At 36.5% G+C, this 23,630-nt stretch overlaps 3 protein-coding genes and 1 long non-coding RNA gene across 6 annotated transcripts in view; 1 reads left to right on the top strand and 3 right to left on the bottom strand.

Moving 5' to 3' along the window:
• The first annotated feature begins 65 nt into the window (after positions 1-65).
• LOC135267020 (uncharacterized) overlaps positions 66-23,630 on the top strand; it is a 48,759-nt gene continuing 25,194 nt past the window's right edge. Inside the window, exon 1 of one of the 3 annotated variants that reach the window (XM_064358558.1) lies at positions 66-196. In XM_064358558.1, coding sequence (XP_064214628.1) covers positions 173-196 — 24 coding nt within the window. In that variant the 5' untranslated portion in view covers positions 66-172. The remainder of the gene's footprint in view (positions 197-23,630) is intronic. The other 2 variants (XM_064358556.1, XM_064358555.1) reach the window with 2 other exon arrangements.
• On the bottom strand, positions 3,339-7,316 carry LOC662156 (polypeptide N-acetylgalactosaminyltransferase 1). Its single transcript, XM_008196422.3, has 3 exons — positions 6,651-7,316; positions 6,440-6,603; positions 3,339-4,705 (listed from the first exon to the last, which is right to left on the bottom strand). The coding sequence occupies exons 1-3, from the start codon at positions 6,977-6,979 to the stop codon at positions 3,501-3,503; spliced, it is 1,698 nt and encodes a 565-aa protein (XP_008194644.2). The 5' UTR covers positions 6,980-7,316; the 3' UTR covers positions 3,339-3,500.
• On the bottom strand, positions 12,878-13,850 carry LOC135266973 (uncharacterized). The gene is made up of 2 exons (XR_010335194.1): positions 13,303-13,850; positions 12,878-13,240 (listed from the first exon to the last, which is right to left on the bottom strand). It is a non-coding gene; the product is annotated as an uncharacterized LOC135266973 (long non-coding RNA).
• LOC103313366 (uncharacterized protein) lies at positions 13,943-14,968 on the bottom strand. Its single transcript, XM_008196423.3, has 2 exons — positions 14,529-14,968; positions 13,943-14,481 (listed from the first exon to the last, which is right to left on the bottom strand). The coding sequence occupies exons 1-2, from the start codon at positions 14,922-14,924 to the stop codon at positions 14,215-14,217; spliced, it is 663 nt and encodes a 220-aa protein (XP_008194645.1). The 5' UTR covers positions 14,925-14,968; the 3' UTR covers positions 13,943-14,214.

Here is a 23,630-nt window from a genome sequence, read left to right as displayed (position 1 = left end):
TGGGGAATTTTCGTTTTAAGACGATTCGTTTGGCGGCATTGGTGACGCTTGAACAAATGAAAATCAAATTTTAATGTAATTTTTGCCACAATTTTGTTGAGTTTTTCAACGAAAATTGTGCCCCAAAGTGGGGAATTTGTGCGTGTTTGATGTGCAAGACCTTAGGGGCTTTATGGACTTCCTTCGGACTCCAGAGGTAAGTCCTAAAATGTCTCATAAGCGGCGCTTTGGTTTCGGTGTTTTTGGCTTCGTTTTTACACGCCCGGCTATTTTTTGCTCGTCTGTTTGTTATAATTTATCAATTGGTGCCGATTTTATCAATTCCGGAGGTCCGGTTATTGTTAATTTTGGAAATTGGCAAATGTTGCTGTCTCTTTCGCTCTCGAACGAATTGCCTAAAGTGCAAGTGAGACGGAGAGATGCCTGCTTTTTCTTCAATACAGGGTGTTTCACTTAATTTGGATGTGCAAACAACGTTACTATTTTGTGTTTGTCCTCTCGAACAATTAACAATTTGGACAAACAGGGGCTCATTTTTTTAATACAGAGTCGCTAAAAGATTGCTGTCTAGTGACATTATTTTCCAAGCCAGCTTAGTTTTACTTTTGCAAAAATATAGAATTATTTTTTTTTAATTTTATTTTTTTTTACTTTTTAATGAAAACAAAGGTGAGAAAAAAATTATTTTTTTTAATTATTAAATTTGACCTTTCGCGATATTTAAAAAAAAATAATTTAAATTAAAAGAATTCCTTATGTAAACATAAAGACTTAAAAATAGACTTTCGCTAGAACTCGTTTATTTCATAGTCGAAAATAACAGTCGATTTTGTCCTCAAAATACGTGGTTTCTTCCCGAAATCGCGAAATATCCGCCTCCTTGATCTCGTCCACATCCTCACATTTGCCGCCTTCGACGCAAATTGGTAATTTCCCGTTAAGCGACCGCGGGAATTCGCACGAACTCAAATGTTTGTACTTCCTCAAGTTGGTTTCAATTTTAAACAAACAGTCACAATTCCACGGATTACCATAAAGCCCCAAATCAGTTTTTTTCTCCCAGTTGTTAAACTCCAAATTGGTCAGTCTATTAAAAGTCAAAATCACCAACGGAGGAGAATCAGAACTGAACACTTCGGTGGCCACATTTCGTATGAAATTCGAGCTAAAATCCACGAATTCTAAAGTTTCGTGTTTGTCAAACCGATAGTAAACTTTCTGAATTTGGTTGTGGGCAAAATGTAGGTATTGGATGCGTGTTAAGGGGGCGATGTCCGGCACCGTTTTCAGTAAGTTGTGTTCGATGAAGAGTTCTTTCAAGTTGTGGAGGTTTTGGAAAAGATTGCTTTCTAAATCCTCCAGATTGTTGTGATTCAGCTCGAGTTGTTCCAAATTGTCTGGGAAGGCTCTAGCTTCAATAAAACTCAAGTTATTGTGGTTTAACAAAAGCCACTTTATCCTAGTTTCCAAAAAAGCGGTAGTGATGGATTCGAGTTTGTTGCGTGACAAATTCACTATCTCCAGACTTGTACCTTTGAAAATTGCGCGTCCCAAATGGTGAATTTCGTTGTTTTCTAAATAGACTTCGCGGAGATTTTCTAATTTTGCGAAACTGTGGTCCCGAATTGTTGCAATTTTGTTGTTGAAGAAGTTCAAGTGTTGTAGCAAGTTGTTGCTAAATCCGAATGCATTTGAAGTTATCAACTTGATTTGATTGAGAATTGTCAAAGATTTTGTTCGAGATAGGGCAATAATGTGTTTGTAAGTCAGAATGTGGTTTGGAACTTCGGATTTGTAATGATTTGAGCCAATCAGGACATGTCTCCAACTTACAGCACCGTCAGTTTGTAGTTCTTCAATGTCGATTAAATCGTCACATATTATAACATACGACTCTTCACAGAAAGCCAGTATTAGTTTCAATGTTAAAGAAGTAGTTACAACGATCAATAAAAACTTATACATGGTGACTAGTACCTACTTATTAAATAAATCAACTGTTTACTTATAAAATTATAAAGGTCAAAATGTTACAAAGATAATTTCGCTTATGTGATAAAAACAATTTACACGTTTGCTTTTACATATTATATCAATTTTTCACAGGAATTAAAAATTTAAAATTTTTTGCCTAAATTTAGGGTAGCCATTTGTCATAGTGGAAAATTTTATTCAATAAAAAAATTTATAACTCGAAAACTAAAAGTCGTAGAGCAACGCGGTTTGTTCCATTGAATTCAGCGGCTTTTTTTCTGTATTATACCAACTTTTCACGAGATTTAAAATTTTTAATTTTTTTGCTCAAATTTTCTGAGTAAAATACACTACCTTCAAAGAGGTGAAAAAAAATTTTTTTTAACTCACTCCAGCAAATTTTTATGGACTTCTTTATGTCTTAACAACCCACAAAAGTTGTTAAAAGTCCACAAAAAGTCCATATGTTCGATTTTTTGATGTTTGATTTTTCAATTTTTGTCGCAAATTTTGTCGATTTTGGGTACCCGGAACTTTTGTCGAGCAATAGCTCCGGAACTATCATAGACAACCCCATGAAGTGTACTATCGTTGGAAAGCTCTTTAAATTATCTATTTTTTTCAAAAAAAATTATTGTTCTCCGACTAATAGTTTTCGAGCAAATTGGAGACAAATGCAAAATTTGGTAAAATTTTAAAAAATTTATAACTAAAAAACTATTGGGAATTTGGCAATAGTTTAGCCATAAATGAGAAAATTAAAAAAATTAAAAAAAAGTTAACAACCCCCCCCCCCCTTAAAATGCTAAAAGATTGTGACAGAGAAGACAATTTTCACATTTTTAAAATAGCAAAAAATAAATTGGACAAAGAAAGATTACTTTTTATTTCCTTCTTGCGACTGAAGTACGTATGACAATAGCGCTTGTTTTTTGCATATTTTTCAATCTCCAATTCAGCTGTAAATGTGTAGTTAAAAAATTACACCTTAAACTTTGACACTGATTATTTCAAAAATAACACATCACAATTTTCCTTAACACAAAGGCAGTTTAACGAAGTTGTAAGTCAAAGCGGTTTCTTTAGATGAATTCTTCGATTAATTTTACGCATTATGCTATTTTTTACTTTAAATTTTTTTCCAAAAATTATTCATGATTTAAGAAGCTGACCGAGAATTTTTACGGTTTTTGAGCCCCTTTTAAAGAAAAGTTGTTCTAATACGTTTTAATTGCTCAAAACCTCAAATAATTTAAAGAGTTTTAACCATTTTAAACGTTTGAGTTGGTACCTAACCCGGCGCATCCACCAAAATTGTAACGACAAATTTTTTTTACTGACGAAAGGCAAAAGAAACGCACCCAAAAAATAAATTTGTTTATTAAACAAACCAACGAGTAATAGTTACAGGCGATTACTGTACATTTATACTTATAGGAAGAGCACCACTTTAACATACGTGATAGACATACAAAGACCTTGACCTGTCTCCTAAACCCGTTCTTCTAAATTATCACAATATTTAATTACACCACAAGAGCGGTTCGATTAACATTCGTAAAACTCCATTTCTGGAAAATACTATCGGCACAATTTTCCACAAGGACTCCTTTTCCATTTTCCACTCCAGCACTACTTAGGCATTTCCCAGACGTGGGATTATAGATTGTTCCATTTTTATAAAACATCCAAAATTGTTCCCTTTTATGACCATGACATTCCGTCAATTGTACCTCTCGCACGCCAAACGTTTCGGCACAGAAATTCTCCTTCCTCAGCTCACCTTTAAAACTCAGGGAGAAATACTGCGACATTGCCAAATATGGGTGGCACTGGTACAGTCCCAAAGGCCCGATTTTATCCTCCCCTAGCTGGAGGTCATCCAGACACATCCCATAATCATTCTGGACCTGCCCATGGGCGTAGACATTCTCATCCGGGATGAATTTTTCGGGATAGACATTTTCCAAATACCATTTGAAGCTCTTACATCTTAATTTTTGCCTCAATTGCTTACGATGTGTCAAATCCCCAACCACTGGATTATTCTCCAAAGCTGGTTGGTACATGAAAAAAAACCTCTTGTAATCATCCATCCACACATGGGCAAGTCGCGCCGTATTAATCCCATGGGTGTCCTTGTTATCCGGGAAGGAATACGGGTGAAAATCCCGGAAAATGTGCCCAACCCTGGAACAAGGCACCGTTTCCAGACGTCCCCCACACTGCCATATCCGGAAACTCATTTCCAAATTCTCCCCACCCCAGCCATCCATCTGTTCATCGTAAGACCCAATTTCCCAGAAAAACTTCCGGTCTATGGCAAACAAACCCCCGGCCATTGTTGGTGACTTGACCGGAGTCAGTTTATGTTTGTCTTCTTCGTTCTGGATGTCAATCCAGGTGAAATGACCGGACCACGAAAACCCGCCCACTTGGTACGACGTGTCGCCATTGGTTGAATAAGCCAAGGTGTTGGCTTCAATCACGTCGATGATTGGTACAAGGACGGCGGTTGGTTCTTGTTCAATGCGGGAAAGGAGGGGTTCCATCCAATCAGTGGTCGCCTCACAGTGGGCGTCCAGGAAAATGAGGACGTCCCCTGTGGCAATGCGCGCCCCTTGGAGGCGGGCACGAATCAAACCCATGCGAGTTTTGAGGTGGATGAGGCGGAGTTTGGTCGAGGAGAGGCGGGTCTCGATGTAATAATCCAGAAGGCCTTTGAGGCTTTCTGGAAAAAATAATTATTTGAAAATATTTCTGATTTTTTATTATTTTGGCAAAGTGTGACACGTTTAAGATTATTTGCAAAAAAGTTGACAGTCACCGTTCTTGGTCACCATAAAGGTAAACTGATGATTTTCTCCTCTAGATTTTGTCAATTCATTTTGGAATATAAACTACTCGAAAAAAAATTACATATGGTATTATTTTTCCAGCTTCTGTAGATTTTTCCTCAAAATTTATAATATCTCTAACTTTTTTTGATCAGTTTATATCGTTTGTTCCACTTTATTTTTTAAATAAAAAAGTTACAAGGTAAGTTATAAATACTTTCTAAAATGGTTACTGTTTTTAGATAATTTTTGACAATTTTGAGCAATAAATCGTCTAAAATCAACTTATTTTAACAAAATTGGTTATTGAATCATCTTTTTCAAACACCCTAAAGCCATTTTGTTTTTTCCAAAATGAGTTCTGTCCTTTTTAAGTAAGGAAATGTCCAAAATTAAGTGTTTTTCATGTGAATTCTAAATTTTAAAGTGGTTAAAGTATAAAGCGATTTCAGCTTTTATATCGCGAGTTTTTCCGTTTTTAATTAAAAAAAAAATAATGTTTTCAATTAAATTGGTACTCAAATAGTGTTTTTTGCGTCAGAATCATGCGATTTTCTGTTTTTGATGGCAAATTTTGACATTTTTGGGCAAGTAATCGTCTAAAATCAACTGATTTCAACAAAACCGATTACTGAATCGTCTTTTTTAGACAGTCTAAGATCGTTTTATTTTTTTACCACAGCGATTTTGACGTTTTTATGCAAGAAAACGGCCAAAATCAAGCGTTTTCATACCAAAATTGTTGCCTAAATAGTCGTTTTTAGCGTTAGAATAAATCATCCAAAGTCAACTGATTTCAACAAAAGTGGTTTAAGTATAAAGCGATTTCAGCTTTTATACAGCAAGTTTTTCCATTTTTAAACAAACATTCATCAAAAAATTAGTGTTTTTAATTAAATTTGTAATTAAATAGTGGATTTTTGCGTCAGAATAAAGCGATTTTAAGTTTTTGATGACGAGTTTTGAAATTTTTTGGAAGAAATCGTCTAAAATCAACTGATTTCAACAAAACTGGTAATTGAATCGTCTTTTTCAGACAGTCTGAGGCCATTTTTATTTTTTCGACAGCAAGTTTTGTGGTTTTTATGCGAGAAAACGGCCAAAATCAAGCGTTTTCACACCAAAATTGTTGCCTAAATATTTACTTCAGCTAGTTTTACCTTTTTTTGAACAAGAAATCGCCTAAAATAAGTTTATTTCAGCAAAATTGATTATTGAATCAATTGTTTCAGGCAAACTAAAGCATTTTTAGTTTTATTTTCTGCAAGTTTTGTCGTTTTTAAGCAAAGAAATCGTCGAAAGCCAAGTGTTTTTACCTAAATTGTTGCTCAAATAGTCGCGTAAATTCGACCTTTGCTAAGTGATTTCTGTAATATGCATTAATATGATTGGTTGACACTTTCTGAAGGATCTCGTCATTAACTTTATGACCAATAAGAATGCATTTATGGCACAGAATTTATTAGAATAGTAAAAACAATTGCATTAAAAAAATTGTTGCGTAAAATACTCATTCATTTCTAACTGTAAAAAATAATTAGCTGTTCTCACCTCGTGAATAAAACATTTTTCCCAAATTAAATTATAAAACAAGCGTCGTTTCCTTAATTATTATAGAAAAAAAATACCTTCAGTGCTTGCATCGTCCACTAGAATAATTTCCTCCAGTAACTCTTTGGGCGTTTGTAAAATCACGCTCCAGACGGTCCTCAAAATAACGCTCAAAAGCTCGTTATAAAATATCACAACAACAGAAGCTTTCAGTTTCGGGTTATACGTAAAAGTCTTGCATCTAAAAACCACGTTTTGTGAATTTTTTCCAAAAAATCGTAAATTTACTTAGGATTTCTTGGGTCCCTTAATTTCCTATCTAACGGCATCCTGTCACTCAGGACCGTATTAAGTGCGAATTTTTTCAAAGCCTTTTCTCCCTCTTTGGCATCCTGGCCCTCCAGAAACGCCGCCTCGCCGTTGTGCCCCAAATTGGGGATAATCTTCCTCTCATAATCCCTAATTTGTTTCTCGTAAAGTCTGGCCAACTTTGATACAGGTTTAGTCGGAAGTTTTTCGTTGAAATGTTGCAAAAAAAGTATTAAAATTGCGATAATAAACACCGCCGTAAAAACTTTCAAGTAGATGCGTTTAACTCGTGGGCATTTTACTAACATTATTTGGACACTCTCGAGCCAAGTTTCACTTATCTATCAACGCATATTCCCAATTAAGTGTGTGCTACTTATCTAGGAAAAAAATTGACTTGTTGGCACTTGACTAAATTCGGTTTTTGTCATTAATTAACACGAAATTACGCAGTCCGGTTAGTTGTAACTCACTGATTAACGAAAAACGCGCCTTTGGTGTGTTTTTATTCAAAAAATTCAAAAAAACTCGACTGAAAAAAAAACGAAATTTTGAGGTTATGTCACCGGTTGACGTTCCCATCACTGTTGCCAACCCAAAGTGCGATCCGGTCCAAAAACCTAATTAGTCGCTTTACAAACACTCCTCCCGTTTTTTTCCAATTAAAATCGGTCACGTCCGCTGAAATGTGACCCAACCCTAGCATAAAATCAAATCTATTCATAGAAATCAATTTTCCGTCATGATCAAGCATGTGTTGGCGGCGTCTGCGCGCTGCATTTGTTTTGTGTGTGTCATTTCTGTCATTTTTAATGGCGGAATGTTTGTAATTAAAATAATTGTGAAATGAATAATTTGTGTGTGATGGGAGCGTCGTTTCCGGTGAGTGGTGGCGTCGCGACGCTTGCGATACACAGGCTCGGACTCGCCCCGCTATAAAACTTTAATTGAAATTGGTTTCGTCGGTGATTTACGGGGCGGGTAGGGCGCCCTTTAACGTCTTAATTAAACTGTTTTGATTAAAATACCGGGTTTGTCTTCGGTAATAAAAAAACAGTTAATTTAATTCGAGACTTGGGGATAGCTTGATTAATGTTTGCTGCGATTTCTATAACAGATGAAAGTTAGATTAATTGAAATCATGAGGGGGCTCCGGTGTCGTGGTTTAATTAACAACGACACCTGCTGGTAAAGGAGAGGCTTGCACGATTTGGTCTAGTTGGCGTAGAGAAAAATGAACGTCAAGTGTTTTTTCACAGCCAACTTGAACATTCGGGGTTGGTAGTCGTGGAGAGACAAATGACAGGCCTGCCAACGGCGACTTGATATCATCTATTTCCTTATCAGTTGATGGTCACGTTTATCGCAACTTTCCTAAATTTGAATAAAAATGAGAAAGTAGTTCTTGGAATCGCGGCCCTTGAGAAAAAATGAATTGTTATGACTTTGTGTGCGACAAGAAATGCTCGAAATAAGCGTAGAAAGTTCACTGACTTATACAGAGTGATTCAAAAGTGGCGTACAAACTCTTTTTTAATATATTTCTTATTTTTTAATAGTTACGCACATCATTGATTTTTAGCAGGCATTTGTTTAATTTTGCAAGAGCTGTCGTTTGAAGCATCAAAAAATTAACTTAAAATTTCAACTTTGAAGACCTATATCTCGTGATAAAAGGCTCGAACAATTTTTTGTTATAGGAATTTTTAATTCAGTTTGATCTCCTTTAACAGTACCCGAGAGATTGTGCAGTACTTTTGAATCACCCTGTATTTTTTGGCAAAGTGACGTGAATTCAAAACGGGTGTGTTTTAAGTTGTGATAAATTTTTTATTACTTTTTTCGCGGTCTTTGAAACTTGTCAAACTTTTCAATCCTCCTCATAAATATCTCGACGATTCTTCCAAGTTTCATTGAAAATTCGTGCCGTATTTTCCTCCCCTTGTCTGATAAACGCATTTCTAAGATTAATGTGACAATTATTCGGGAATCGGCTGTACATTAATTTCGATGTAGAGTCACGTAATCGAGCTTCATACGTCGAAAAACGTGACACAAATTCGTAAATAATAGTCCGAGTTGACCGCTGCTGTCGAAGTTTTTTTTTTTTTCGTCACAAGCAAAATAATCTTTTAATTCTTTCATGAAGGGGAAGGGATGATATTTGACCTATTTATTTTTTCTCGCCATCAATAAAACTGGTAAGTGCTATTGGCAATAAGCATCGAACAGTTGGCAACGGTTTTTTTTTTATTGTAATGGGTAGCCACAATAGAAGTTCATTTTTATGCCGGAAATTGTGAATTTTTGATGATTGGAAATGGATGAGGCTGAAAAAGCGGTATTTATAATAAATAAAAAGAGGTAAGGCTTTTGGGAATTGGAGCGACAGTTTTGTGCAAGCCATTTGGTGTTTTTACGTATTTTTTTACAACGTAAATACATTCAGTTCCAGATTTAATTCAAAAAAATATTTTCGACGAAATTATATGTTTTTTGCGCCCAAAAAACGATTTTTTTTTAGATATATCACTCTAATAAACAGGCTAAATTTATGTCAATTTCTGTTTTTGAATGTGTGATTTTTGGCTAATTTTATCGAAATTTTTTGAACAAGTCAGTTCTTAGCTCAATAACGTGATAAAACTTTCGAAAAATGTAGGTAATTTTGGACCTTCATTGACAATTTTTCAGTTTATTTGAGCAAAAAAGCGAAAAAAGTTTGTTGTTTTGCTGAAAACTGTGCTTAATTACTTATTACATTTTGATTAAATAAGCAATTGTTGCGTATTTTTATTCTTACTTACAAAAGGAGCTAAATCTAGAGCACAGATTAAAATAATATGTCCTTTTCGACGTTCATTGGAAATTTTTCGCCTTATTCTAGGGAAATATTTCGTAAAATGAGAGAGTTTTTTAGGTCAAAATAATGTAATTTTCAAAATATAGTGAAAAAAGTGAGATTTTCGTTCATAAAGCGAGGTAAAAATTAGTGTAAACAGGCCGAAAAAGCCTGTTTAATTTTGATCTAATTTAATTATTTTTGACGAAATTTCGCAAAATAAACGACTTTTTAATTAAAAAACAAGATATAAATCCAACGAAAGCGACGTTAATTGTGTTATTTTCAACACTTTCTTTGTTTTTTTATTGTATTTTCACGAACTGATACAAAAGAAATGAGTTTTTCGAAAAAGGTGAGAAAAGGTAATTTGTTTTTTTCGATCTTTACGGGTGACTTTTCGGTTTTAACCCAAAATATGCTTTTGAAAAAGGCAAAAAAAAATATTTTAAACTTTTACTTTTACTGAAATTATTCTAAACGGACCCAAAAATAGTCAATTTTAACGAATTTCTTACTCAAAATCAAATAAATTTTTTAGACATTCGAATTTTTGACTCTCTTGTGATTTTTTAGAATTTATGCGTAATAAGTGCCTTTTTGGACCGAAAGATTTCGAAAAAGGTAGTAATTTTGGATTTAAATCAGTAATTTATCGTTGTTTTAACAAAAAATCGCGAAAAATATGAGTTTTTTTAAATGTACTTAAGCTTACAAAATAGGCAAAAATAATGATTTTGCAGAAATTATCTACGTGTTTTTTTGTCTTTCAAACTTTAAACAATTGACGCAAATGCAATTACATGTTTAAAAAAATTATCTCTTCTATTTTTAATATAAAGGTGGCTATAAGTGAATTGAAACGAGCGATCTTAATATATTTCACAGATGTAAGACATTTAAATTTAAAATTAAAACAGATGATTAAAACACTAATAGAAATTTGCGTAATTGTAGACACAATGGACGACTGTGAAAAATTCTGTTTGTTATGTAAATACCTGTTATCTTTAGCGCCCAATATTTATTGCAACTTATTCAGTTTATTTAAATTATTTCGTTATCTGTTATTTATTGTCGTGTCAAAAGAATTTCAACAAAAGCCACTCCACACAATCCTTCATTGTCAGATTTATGACGAGCAAAAATAAAAATTACGTCGTTCCTTGAAAATTTTTTCCGAGCTTTGGTAATAATCCAAAAATACATCGTTGACATTGGTTATATTTGGAGAACAAAGAAACGAAGAACTCTCTCCGAACAAGAGAACAAAAAAACAAGAACACAAATTTATCGACTCGTTCACATTGACTATGTAACAGTGCGTGACCCAGAATTTACATCATAAACGCAAAAGACGAAAATTGCCAATTTGATAATCGAAAACCAACCCAGTTTTTAAAAATTTTCCGGTTCTCACGAGTACTAGATCGATTTTTGCAGCACACCCACAGATCTCGCTCGCCGTTAACCCGAAGGGGGCACACATCGCTCTCACGCTTCACACAGCGCACCATAAAAATGCAAAATAGAATGCAATCGGCATATGTGTGCATGTAATTAGCGTAAAAGAGAGAGAGAAAGGCGGCTTGAAACGAAATGTCAATTAGGGGCGGTAGTGGCGGCGGCAGTCCGTCGTAAAAAATATGACATATTCGAGACTATAAAGTGTAATGGGGGCGGCATTTCACATGCCAGTAAGTGGCCAGTCGACCGAAGACGTCGACATTTTCGCGCCGAAAAGGTCGCGACGTCATTTGAATGTTGCGAAGTAATGAGGGGTCACGCGGATTTTGTTGGTTTTCGGGTGGAAGTGAGGAAGTTGAACGAGAGTAGTTGGTCAACGATGGGGCGCTCTCGCACCGGGATTCTATTAGCTAATGGGTATTCCCAATGGGGTGCTTCGCACGCAAACGTTACGTATTATATGGTTTTTTCGGACCGAAAGGGCCGCAGACACGATAACGATATGATAAGGACGAGGATTTTACTCTTAGATAAGGTTAACGTTCGATGCGATTTGGAAATTTTTCAAATAACTGCATTTGCATGCGTCAATTGCGCTTAAATTGACGATAAGGTCACCTATTATGAAGGCATTTCCGGCATTTTCCTGTTCTAAAGGTTACGTTCCTGTTTATAATCCCAAATATGAACTTTTGCCACCAGAAAACCCGACTTAACTTCTCTTTTGCTAAAAAGCTATATCAGTGTTAATATGGAATTTTCTTCATTTTTCTGTTTTGGAGGTTACGCTTCTGCTTACAATCCCGCTCATTAACTTTTCCCACCAAAAAACCCGACTTAACTTCTGTTTTGCTAAAAAGCTATATCTGTGTTGATAAGGAATTTTCTCCATTTTTCTATTCTAGAGGTTGCGCTCCTGTTTATAATCGTGAATTTTAACTGTCTTCACCAAAAAACCGGACTTAACTTCTCTTTTGCTGAAAAGGATATTTCAGTGTTGAGGAATTTTTGAAGGAATTTCTGGGTTTTCAGTATTCTAAAGGTTATGCTCCTGCTTATAATCTCGAATATTTACTTTTCTCACCAAAAAACCCGACTTAGCTTCTTTTTTTCTAGAAAGCTATATCAGTGTTGATAAGGAATTTTTTTCATTTTCCTATTCTAGAGGTTGCGCTCTTGTTTATAATCCTGAATGTTAACTGTCTTCGCCAGAAAACCGGACTTAACTTCTCTTTTGCTGCAAAGGACATTGTAGTGTTGATAAGGTCAATTATTTTGGGGAGTTTTCGTTTTTTTTTTCTATTCTAAAGGTTACGCTCCTGTTTATAAGCCCGAATATTAACCGTCCCTACCGGCAAACTCGACTTAACTTCTCGTTTGCAAAAAAAGCTATATCAGTTTTTGTCGGGTAGTTTTTTGGGCGAAACTTTTCCAGTTCGTGTCAGGTGCGTTGTGAAATTCCGCTGCCGCCGTTCGGTGGCGGCGGCGATGGTGGCGTCTTGCTTGGCCCACTTCGTCGCTTACAAACCGGCGCCAGATCCGTCTGGATGTGGCGTCAGTCTCCGTCCCGACGCCATTAATTCAGCAAACAGTGCCTAATGATTGAATCAACAGTGTGTCGGGAGAGGAGAATTGTTCTCGGTATGCGCGCCACATGTTGGGCGCCAATCGTAAAATTATAGCAAAGGGCAGTAAAACGATGCACGAATTATCGTCAAGGGAGCGGCTGTATAAAATATTGCCTGTGATTTGGATAATAAGCTCCAAGATGGAGTACGGATGGGATTATTTGTCCCAACGAGGCGAAAAAACGAAACTAGTCACTTGTTATTGACGTGGGATAAATGAGATTTTACATAGATGTAGGGGACTAACAGGGAAATAAAACTGGGATGGCTGTTTGTCGGTATTGTTTTTTGATGGAGCGATTAGTAATTTGGCTTTTTGGCGTCGCGGGCCAGCCTGTATACGGGGGTTTCTTTTCTCTTCAACCCCCATATTGATCGCCTGTTGCATTTCGCAAAGGGCGCATGCTCTTGCCTTCAAAGCATGTCCTACTCTCACCGATTTGTTCCTGCAATGCCAACTAGGCCACGGCTCTCAGCTGACTTCGTTCCGACACTTCTTCGACGATGGATCATCTTCCAGGTGAGTTTGATGCATGTGTTTTGCTTTCGATGCACTTTCCGACAATCGAGTGTTCTAAATGAGCGAAAAACTCGTCTCGATTCGTATCAAGGATCACTCTATGTATATATTCCTACACCAAGTGAAAATTTCTTTTGACTAAAGAGAAAGGTCATCATCTATGTTGAGTCTTACATCTTTTTCAAGTGGCCAATCGATATAATCCTTCAGTCCGCATTAAATTGATGCCACGTGACTAAATCGAGCATTCGGCCTCAGTCGAACGTAATAAAGACGAGAATTTCAGATCTGAATGTTGCGGCAGAGCTTATCGCTAGAGATCGTATCGCAAAGAGTGTTATACAGGGTGGCGGATTTTTTCCCACTTCCGGGAATCGAAACGAAACGAACGGGGTAAATTAGATGGAAAACTTGCGGGGTTGACGAACTTCACAAGTGGTTTAGTTCAGGAAAACTTTTTTTCTCCTCAACTGTCTTTTAAAGCCCAATAGTCCAAGTCTGGAGAGGCGTTTTTGTCTTTTGTCAATCCTCGATTGCCCTTTTTATTCCTACCCTAAACCGGTTCTTGAGAGTTCCAACTTAAGGATTTTTATTCAAACTTTTGATGCGATGATACGAGCGAAGCGAGTGATGTAACCGTGCGAATGAGTAATGGCCATTACGTACATTACGTGTGATGTTTTGTCATCATTAAGACTTTAGGATGACGTCTAAATATTTTATATGACAGATGAGTGATTTATTTGTCGTCGGTGGAGTGAATAATTGATTCTTATTGTCGAATAGACGAATAGAGAGTTAAAACCAAATGAACAAACGTTGTATGTTTTTTATTTAGAACCATCTCGTATCTGTGAATTTTCGCCGGGCTCTCAAGTCGGCCCCTAAATAAGTCCCATTATTCAAAATTATAATTAAAAGATTAAGTTACGCTTTTCTCGAGCCGGATTCGTATTCGTCGAGTTTTCATTGTTAGTTGCGGCCTCATTATTTTTAATATGCGAGGATTATGTAGCAATAAATGGTTTATTTTTTAAAACGTGCATTGATACAGCGACAACCAAAACAGTAGTTAAATCGTGCGCTTCATGGTCGTGACGGTTTCAAAAGACGACTCGCTGGTGCCGGTAATCGTGTAAATCCAGCCGAATCGAAGACCGGTAACAGCTTCTCTTTGCTTCCTCTTAGTTGGTCTTTTTTCAACGGCTCGGTCGGAAAATACGTCGCTCCGTAAAAATCTAATCCCTGCTGAAGCAGTTGGTTGTACTCGTCCAGGGAGGCTACGGTCACCCGGATCGGGTTCGGGGTACCTGGGGCTTGGTCCAGCTTCGGGGACACTCGCGTCACTTCGACCTAAAAACGGCGTTAAAAATTTTTTTGCGCGAATTTTTCACACCTACCACTGAGGAGTATCGGTATAGACTGGCGCGGATGTCGTCTTCGGGCAGGTCGATGGGCACCTCGTGCACCAGCATCGAGAAGGTTTTCTGGGGTCGGCACGGAATGTTGACTTTTCGGTACAAGCGTCCTCCGGTCACTCGGTGGAAGCCTTTGCGGAAAACTTGCTGGAAATCCTCAGGATCGGAGAATTTGAAGAGGATTCCCGTTGCGGTCTTGGTCAGACTAAAGCTTCCTCTGAAGTTGAGTTTATCGCAAATGTTGGCCGCCTTGTCCAGGCTTAAGTCGTGCGATGGTGTTAACAGGAAGGCCCCCTTGGTTAGGAACCTTGCCTGGTCGCTCAGTTCACTGTTATCGTCGTCGTTCTCGCCCATCGCGTCAGGGAAGAACAAAGACATGTTGCACTGGTGCCAACATAGTTTTTTTGGGCTGGTTCTTCCAGCGTTGGGTTTTATACACCATGACTCGTCCTACGCTAATTTCTAATAATTTGCCAATGGCGTAATTCGCCCATTAAATGGTCTAATATGGTTCTTTTGTTTTGGCGGATAATTGGACGCGGTTTTTCTCCTCTTCTGGCATTGGTTCAATTGGATAAATTGTTCGATTTAATTGTTTAATTAGGCGCGACGGTTAAATTAAGGGTGGAGCGATGGCGTCATCGAGGGGGTGAGCCAAGGAGGCAAAGTTTTAAATTGATTTTCAGCGAAATAAGTAATACACAGCGCAAACAATTGGCGGTTTTAATCCATATTGACATGATTGAGCGCATTTCAAGTAACTTGATAGCATAAAACCGTCCAGGTCGAATATTCCTAATCTATTTCCCAAAAAGAAGCAGCCTAATCCGTTTCGACAGTGGCGTCGGTGCCCCGCCTCTAATCGCGTTAATTCGATAATCTCGTCGAAATCGGTCCCCGGCCTGGTGGCGGTGTCATTGTGGCGGCGGGCCCCCGATATCTTATTTCCTTTTGGAATGGACGAGCGTCCGGTGGTGTCGTGCAAGCGACGCACCCAGCAATTAGGCGTCGCCGGCGTCGTCCGTCCGCGTCCACCAATGTCTCTAATATAAAATGAAAAGCGTGTGTATTCCTGCCGCACCCCGACGTTCGTATGCCGCACCTTTTCGACTTCCGCAAGGCCGCTCCTTTGCATTAACTAATAGCCGAGGGCTTGGCCCTTGCCGCTACCGACGGTGATGAGGACATCGATAACTTTTCACTTTTCACTCGTCGAGGATTCGCTTCGCTCGCTCGTGCGTCACAATTGATAGAATCCCCCCAGTAGGTCGTATCTAATAACGTTTAATTAAGACCACGCGTCTAATAAAAATTGTTATCTCGGGGAAAAACAACACAAAGTCACCGAATTAGCTTTAATTTATTTAAGGAGTGGCCTTTTAGATTAGTTTATCGTTGTCGGGGGTGTGCACGCGATAAAATAGCGCTTCGATTGTTGTAATTTTTTTTTTTTTTTTGGGGGTTGTACCTACACCTGTTGCCCACATATGTGCGACCTTTGTCCTCCCCCTTTGTGTGTCAGTGACCTACGATCGATAAATTTCCATTGTTACAAACATTCGAGCGTTTAAATTTTGCACAAATACAGCGTCTTAACATTATTTAGAATAGAAACTATTTTTTTAATGAACGTTCTACGGATGTCTAAAGGTTAGGATGCGAAACGACGAAGAAATAAAACGTTCCCGTCTTTGGTAGTTTCGTGAATGTTGCCAGAGAGCGCAATTGTTCCATTACTGTCTAAGTTTTCAGAGCAATGGTTAACACATAGCAAACAAAAAAATACAGGCAGATAAAGTATTAAGTTATCAATAGTAAGACATAAACATAATGCAAAAATTTTATCATAGACTATATTTAATTTTTTTTTTTAATATTTAGCAATTTGCACTCAACCCCATATTTTTCAAAACACTGCGAATACGGTTACAGATTCAGGAAAAATGTTAGGAAGAAAGTTGTAGAGAATTAAATTTCGTACAAAAAAGTCCGCGAGACCATATTTCTATCTTCAACCAATTAGGCCCTAAAGTCATTCAAAGACGCTCAAGCGTCGGATTTGCTTCATTTTGCCGGTGGTCAGGTATTCAAAGTTAATTTATACCTAAACAGTTGAAGATAGAAATATGGTGTCGCGGACTTTTTTGTAGAAAATTTAATTCTCTACAACTTTGTTCCTTACACTTTTTTTGTACCTTCAACCGTATTCGCAGCGTTCGCAAAAATATAAGGTGGAACGCAAATTGAATCATTTTTGGCGCACCGTTGCATATTTATCAAAACGCTGGGAATACGGTTGAAGATACAAAAAAATTATAAGGAACAAAGTTGTAGAGAATTAAATTTCCTACAAAAAAGTCCGCGACACCATATCTTTATCTTCAACAGTTTAGGTTTAAATTAAGTTTCCGTTACTTGACTACCGGTAAAATGAAACAAATTCGTCGTTTCAATGTCTTTAGGGCCTAAACCGTTGATGATAGACCTATGGTCTCGCGAACTTTTTTAAAGGAAATTTAATTCTCTACAACTTTCTTCCCAACATTTTTCTTGTATCTTTAACCGTATTCGCAGCGTTTTGAAAAATACGGGACGAAGCGCAAATTTTAAATAATTTTTTCTCATGTTTCTTATGAAAATTTTAATCGCCAGTTTTTCCCAATCTGTTAAGAGTGCAAAGCTTCACATTTCTGCATTTTTTCCAAGTAATAAGAATGGTTTTTTTTTACTCCGCCGTACTATTTTTTTCTGGGTTCAGATTTTGTATCTCAATTCGTCTCCTAACTTATAGTCCGGCGTAGTCTAGAGAAAGACAGATTAATGCAACATGCCGTCAGTTGAATAAAGATCAGTTTTTCTCAGTCTGTTAAGAGCACAAAGCTAAACGTTTTTGTATTTTTTCCAAGTAATAAGTGAACTGGTTGGATTTAGTATTTTTCTGGGTACAGAAAATTTGTGTCTCGTTTCGTCTCCTAACATATAGTTCTCCGTAGTTTTTTATTATTTTTGGACGTAATTTTCCATACTGATGACTGGCTAGTTTTCATTGACGAAAATCTCGGAAAATTGTTTTTTTTTGTGATTTTACGTAGACAATTTGAGTGGTTTGGATACAGGGTGTTGTGCGAAAAGCCAATTCGCTGCGAATTTCAGGCTGTGAATGTTGATTTCCGGCGATAAAACGCCCTGTTCCGACGCTAAATTGCGATCGATGGGCAAAACCGTCAAATTAACGTGCATTCCAATGATAGATTTATTGTCGTTTGGTTAGTTTGTATTTTTTTGACCGTTTCGCCCAAAAAAAAAAAAACGCATCAGCGGGTGCCATCGTTAACACACACACTTCATACACACACAAGTCCATTACTCGTGCCCTCCCCCTCTTTTGAGGCCCTTTTATGAAACTTAATGATCGGAAATTGGCTCCGATAGTATAGTTATAGTCGCGGGTTATCACCCCCTCAACGTTGACATTTATATAGACGTACTGTCACCGTTGCGTAATTATGAAAGATTGCATCCAGCGATAGATATATAAGTCTGGAAAAAGTGCGGCTCGCCGATCGATCGATCGTCTCAGTTGTAAAATACGAAACCTTTTTCATTAAAAGTGTTTGCCAAATCGATTTATGGGTCCAAGAATACGCCGTCAAACATTATCTGCCAACATAAATTACGTTTATGGCAGTACAAACATGACGCCCTCTGTCCAACCGACGTCTAATTAGAAAAATCGACCACGATTCGAAGGAATTTGACAAGTTTCGTTCCCAAGTTTAGACAATCTGCATATAAAGTGTGTGCCACAAACTCGCCAACAACGAAACTTGGACGAAATTATTAAAGCGGCAAGTTTGTGTTGGAATCAAGACGGAGCGCGGTAACGATGTTAATCGAAAACTAGACGCAAATGATAGTTTATTGAAATTAGATTAAACGCCACAACTACCAGAAAACTTGCAAGTAGTTTTAACGATGAGAGAAAAAAATCGAAAACGATTTTTGTATTGTATTTCGCAACGTTAGACGTTCATTTAATTGTATCGTTTGCCATAACTCGATTCTTGAAATCTCTTCTTTGCTGTAAACTTAGTGGATGTTGTATTGGTGTCGTATTATGTCGACGAAAAAAACAAAAAAAAACAAAGTTTGATGGGAGGTCATAACGTTCGGAAATCGAACGATCGTGAATTGCACGCAGCTCACACACAAAATTGTTTTATTGTTTGTTCCAAGGCCTGGTTGGTGTGTGGGTCAGTTTGATGGAAACATGGGAGAGTAAAGATTAAATAACCATTAGATTAATTTTATTACTTTATTGGTTAATTATGGTGCAAGAATTGTTACTCAAGTCGGTCGTGATCGTTTAAAGCTTCCAATTATGGACGTGGTTGGCTTAATTAACTTTTCCAAACTTGCGAGCTTAAAAAGTCACAAATAAAACAATATATACAATATACAATATAAATATAAATTAATTCTATTAATTAATGATTTTTTGCAATTGTTGCTCCTTTGTTCCCTGTGATTTCGAATTTCCAAGTTTTGACTGTTTTGTACAGTCACGTTCAAAAAGAATGCCACCTCTACCAACCAGGCCAGACTAAAATCTTCTATTCTATAAGTTTCAATAAACCAATCAAATGTACACATTAAACGTATTATATCGAAAAGATGGGTGGCTGCCGTTTTTAGGGGTGTCATTTTTTGTTATCGTGACTGTTCATCATATGACATTAATTTTTCTTCGTTTTTTTTTTCAACAAAATCTTAACTTAAAAATTTAATTTTGAAGAGCTGTACTTGTGAAAGAAGGTCAAACAATTTTTTGTCATAAAAACTTTTCTGGAGATTGTCCGACACTTTCGAAATGACCATATCACCCGATTAGAACACGAGCACTGAGCGAGTGTCGTAATTATTCAAGTCTACTTTTAAATTTTTTTATTTTATTTTTGGTTAGAAGTTTAGAGGTAATCTTTTTTTCGTTTAAATTTAAAACTTTCTTAACGGTTTCAACCCTTCATCCCCGTGCGTATCTGCTCCTGACGTCGTCGTTCGTTCAGACGTGCGTAACGGAGAGCGAACACCGGAAACACGGAAACAGCTGAACGGCAAAACCGACGTGGGGCAGATGCACGTCGCCACCTGTCCCCTTTGTCCCCGAAAACATTATACTTAACCCAAGAAAAAAAAAATTGTTCTAAAATCATCGCAAAATTAGTGGTTGTTGCGTGGGCGTATAACAAAACGTCCTTGAACGCAATTATCCGTCATTGTTTTTAATTGAAAGAGTTAATCGTCGTTCCCCCTTCCTCAATCATCTCCGTAGAGGTGCAACAATGACTAAGAGTGATGTCAACATTGTTACAATAGACGATTATGCAAGGATTTTTCTTTTATGTAACGCACGCCACTGAATCGGGATGATGAATATTTTTCTTGTTGCGAAAATGTACAGATACCAGTCAATTATTCTATTAATAGGCCCACATTTTTTTTTTTTCGAAAAACTCAAAGTCGTAATTCTTGGGGGTGGGGGGTGAAAGCCACCCCTGATTTTAATTGCGTCATCGCGGAATTTCGACCTTGATTTTTGCGCCGACCATCCCTCGAAGACGACGACCATCAAAAGGTGTCTCACAGCGCACGCAATCGCTTCCATCTCGTTGATTTTTCGGCTACGTCGTAGTCGACGTGCGCCCGGAATCCCGCGATCCGGACCATTGTTGCGGGGGTGTGCTAGAGAAAGACACCAATACTATTGACGTAATCCCGGAAGTGTGAACGAAAACGAACGAAAACGACCGAAGCGGTTCGTTTGTTATAATTCTGAGAGATGTTTCCAAAGTGTTTCGTCAGTTGGATGTTGGAGGCGGAGCGGTAAAGAAGTGCGGGGGTGGGCGGAGTTTTGGGGGTGTGTTTTCGTCGTGTCTGATTTATTTATATTTTTTTGGATAATTTTTAATCGGAATATTTTTGTTTTATTCTTCGGTATGTAAATAATTTTTGTGTAGAATTTTTTGGAGTCATGTGACCAAACGGAGTTTTTTTTTGTTTCAGGGTACGTTGGGGCGAAATTTTCGGTAAGTTTTGTTGAATTTGAGTAAAAATTTCAGTGTCGGATTATGTCAACAATTGCACGTAATTACGTCACCTTGTTAAAAATTGAATCACCGGTTAAGAATGTAATCCTTTTTTTCGTTTTTCTTGTTGACAAATTAACAAACGGCGCTTCACTTATTAACGGCCACTCCTCTAATAACGGACGCTACTGGAATACATAATCGGTCATTGTTGGAACAATGGGGCCATAAACAAAATCTTGGTGGAAATTGTCGGAAAAATAACGGCGTTTTATGGCCTTTTGGAATTTTTTAATGAGTTCAAAATTGAGGATTTATTCCAAAATTTATATATAGAACATTTTACAGGTTATGTCATCGTAATAACCGGGCATCAATTGTCTCGTAATTATTCTAATTTTACCCACGCGACGAATTTACATAAATGATTGCGTTTTTAACACATTTTTTTTAAGGAAAATACCCCGACAATTTTTATGTACAGTGGCTTAAAATTAAAAGTTCGAGAAACACGACATTTTATTTTTCACTCAGTGTACATTATGTAAACATGAAAATAAACTCATTCAGCTCGCTATTTTTGGTAAAAATATGGAAAAGCAATAAAAATTACTAATGTGCAATTCAAATGTGAAAAAAATGCTATAACTTAAGGTTAGTTAGTATTCCAACTTTTTATTAGTCGAATCTAAAAACAAAGTTCAAAAATTGCACTTCTTCAGTTCTGCTAGACACTCTGTATAACAAATAACAATATATTATTTAACAATAATAATAATGACTCATAAATGTTGTTTTTAATTGTTGGAGTATGTAGATGCACAGTTGGTTCCGAAATAATCGGCCAAAATCGATTAAAATATTTGGTTCGTGTCCCTAATCCGCGTACAGTTGGTTCCATTAAAAAAAGATAATGGCACGTCATGACTTTTGCAAGTCACGTCTGAGCTTAATTGAACGCTCAGCGAGTGACAAGCAAAGACAGACGCCCACTCGCAGTGATGATTTTTTTTTCATCGATAACGTGATCCGTTAAATTGTGGGTGTTGTCGTGCGATTGACAACAACGTCGATGTCCCGTTTTGTGTAAATTTACAAATTGACAAGTTGTAAAAGCGTTTGGAAACATCCGCCGGCTACTAACTACCTAATTAAATCTATATACGAGAATATAATTTTATGTGTGGTCGACGCTCTCTAAGCTCTCTTCTGTATAACTGTGTACGATTTTCCCACGATAGTGAAAGTTATCGATTGGTGGTTTGATGAATTTTTAAAAAAGCTACGGATTCTAAACGAGAAATTGAATGGTTTGAAGGGGTTTTGAAGTTTTAGGTTTTTGGGAAAAGAAAAAGTTTGGGACGGACGAAATGTTCAAATATTTGATCGGCCCGCGTTTGCTTACATAATGCCAGCTTAACACAAGAATTTCATTTAAACTTATTACCAAACTACGAGGTGATCAAATTTTAGAACAAATATCAAACTGACAAAAAATACTAAAATCTAAGGAATTTAAGAGTAATCTCTTCTGATATGACTGCTTCATTATATCTACTAGTCTCTCTGTAGATTATCAAATTATTTATTACAAAAATAATTTTTGACAACCATTAGGCGAAATTTGTAATTTTTTTGACGAAATTTTCCAAAATACATTAGTTTCGTGTCTAGAACCAAAATAAATCTAACGAAAAGCACCAAAATGATGTTATTTCAGACCTTCATTAATTGTTTTTGACAAATTTTAGCGAAATATTTACATTTAAAAATCGTGATAAGACGCTTAAAAAGGGAAATTTTACATTATTTTTGATCTTTTTTACCTTACTGGAGGGAAATTCCGTAAAATAAGGGAGCTTTTAACTCAAAGTTACGTGATTTTCGACTTAATTAAGATATTTTTCGACTTGTTTTCAGGAAATATCGCAAAAAAAATTAGTTTTTTATTCACAAATTTTGGCGAAATTATGCGAAACAAGTGAGCTTTTAGATTAAAAAAACTTGTTACATAGCTTGAAAAGGCAAATTTAACATTATTTTTGTCTTTTTTTACCTTATTGGAGCGATATTTCGCAAAATAAGGGAGCTTTGAACTCAAAGTTACGTGATTTTCGACTTAATGAAGAAATTTTTCGCCTTGTTTTCACGAAATATCGCAAAAAAGTGAGTTTTTCGTTCATAAAACGAGCAAAAAAATTCTGGACCAAAGAACGTCAGCTTTGAAAAACGGGAAAATCGTGGTCTTATCGACGCTTTTATTATAAATTTTTGACTGAAAAATGTGCCATTAGGTCAGAAAAATGCCATTTTCGATTTTTCGATCCCAAAATGTGTTAGTTTCTTGTTTAAAACCAAAGTAAATCTTACGAAAATCACCAAAATGATGTCATATTAGACCTTCATTAGTGATTTTTGATGAAATTTTGGCGAATTTATGCGAAATAAGTGAGTTTCTAGATTGAAAAGTCGCTTGAAAAGGCAAATTTTACATTATTTTTGTCTTTTTCACCTTATTGAAGCGATATTTTGCAAAATAAGGCAGCTTTGAACTCAAAAGTTACGTGATTTTCGACTTAATGAAGAGAGTTTTCACATTGTTTTCACGAAATATCACAAAAAAGTGAGTTTTTCGTTCATAAAACGAGCAAAAACATTTAGGGCAAAAGAACGTCAGCTTCGAAAAAGGGGAAAATCGTGTTTTTATCAACATTTCTGTTACAAGAAAAATGTGCTATTAAGTTCGAAAAATGCCATTTTCGATTTTTCGATCCAAAATGAGTTAGTTTCTTGTTTAAAACCAAAGTAAATCTAACAAAAAACACCAAAATGATGGTCATTATACACCTTCATTAATGATTTTTGACGAAATTTTGACGAAATCATGCGAAAAAAGAGAGTTTTTAGATTAAAAAAAATATTAAGTCTCTGGAAAAGGCAAATTTAACATTATTTTTGATTTTTTTACCGTTTTAGAGGGTTATTCCGCAAAATAAGA

This window comes from Tribolium castaneum, chromosome 8, assembly GCF_031307605.1.
Source record: "Tribolium castaneum strain GA2 chromosome 8, icTriCast1.1, whole genome shotgun sequence".
Taxonomy (NCBI): Eukaryota; Metazoa; Arthropoda; class Insecta; order Coleoptera; family Tenebrionidae; genus Tribolium; species Tribolium castaneum.
The sequence above is the reverse complement of the archived record's forward strand: the minus strand, read 5'-3'. Positions and strand labels throughout refer to the sequence as shown.

What these genes read in the sequence shown, in the direction of transcription:
- LOC103313366 (XM_008196423.3), bottom strand. Translation starts at nt 14,924, where the DNA reads ATGTCTTTGTTCTTCCCTGACGCGATGGGCGAGAACGACGACGATAAC. An exon ending in TATACCGATACTCCTCAGTG is followed by an intron (nt 14,482 to 14,528) that starts GTAGGTGTGAAA and finishes CGCCGTTTTTAG; the next exon opens with GTCGAAGTGACGCGAGTGTC.
- LOC662156 (XM_008196422.3), bottom strand. Translation starts at nt 6,979, where the DNA reads ATGTTAGTAAAATGCCCACGAGTTAAACGCATCTACTTGAAAGTTTTT. An exon ending in AGGGACCCAAGAAATCCTAA is followed by an intron (nt 6,604 to 6,650) that starts GTAAATTTACGA and finishes CGTGGTTTTTAG; the next exon opens with ATGCAAGACTTTTACGTATA. An exon ending in GGACGATGCAAGCACTGAAG is followed by an intron (nt 4,706 to 6,439) that starts GTATTTTTTTTC and finishes TATTTTTTCCAG; the next exon opens with AAAGCCTCAAAGGCCTTCTG.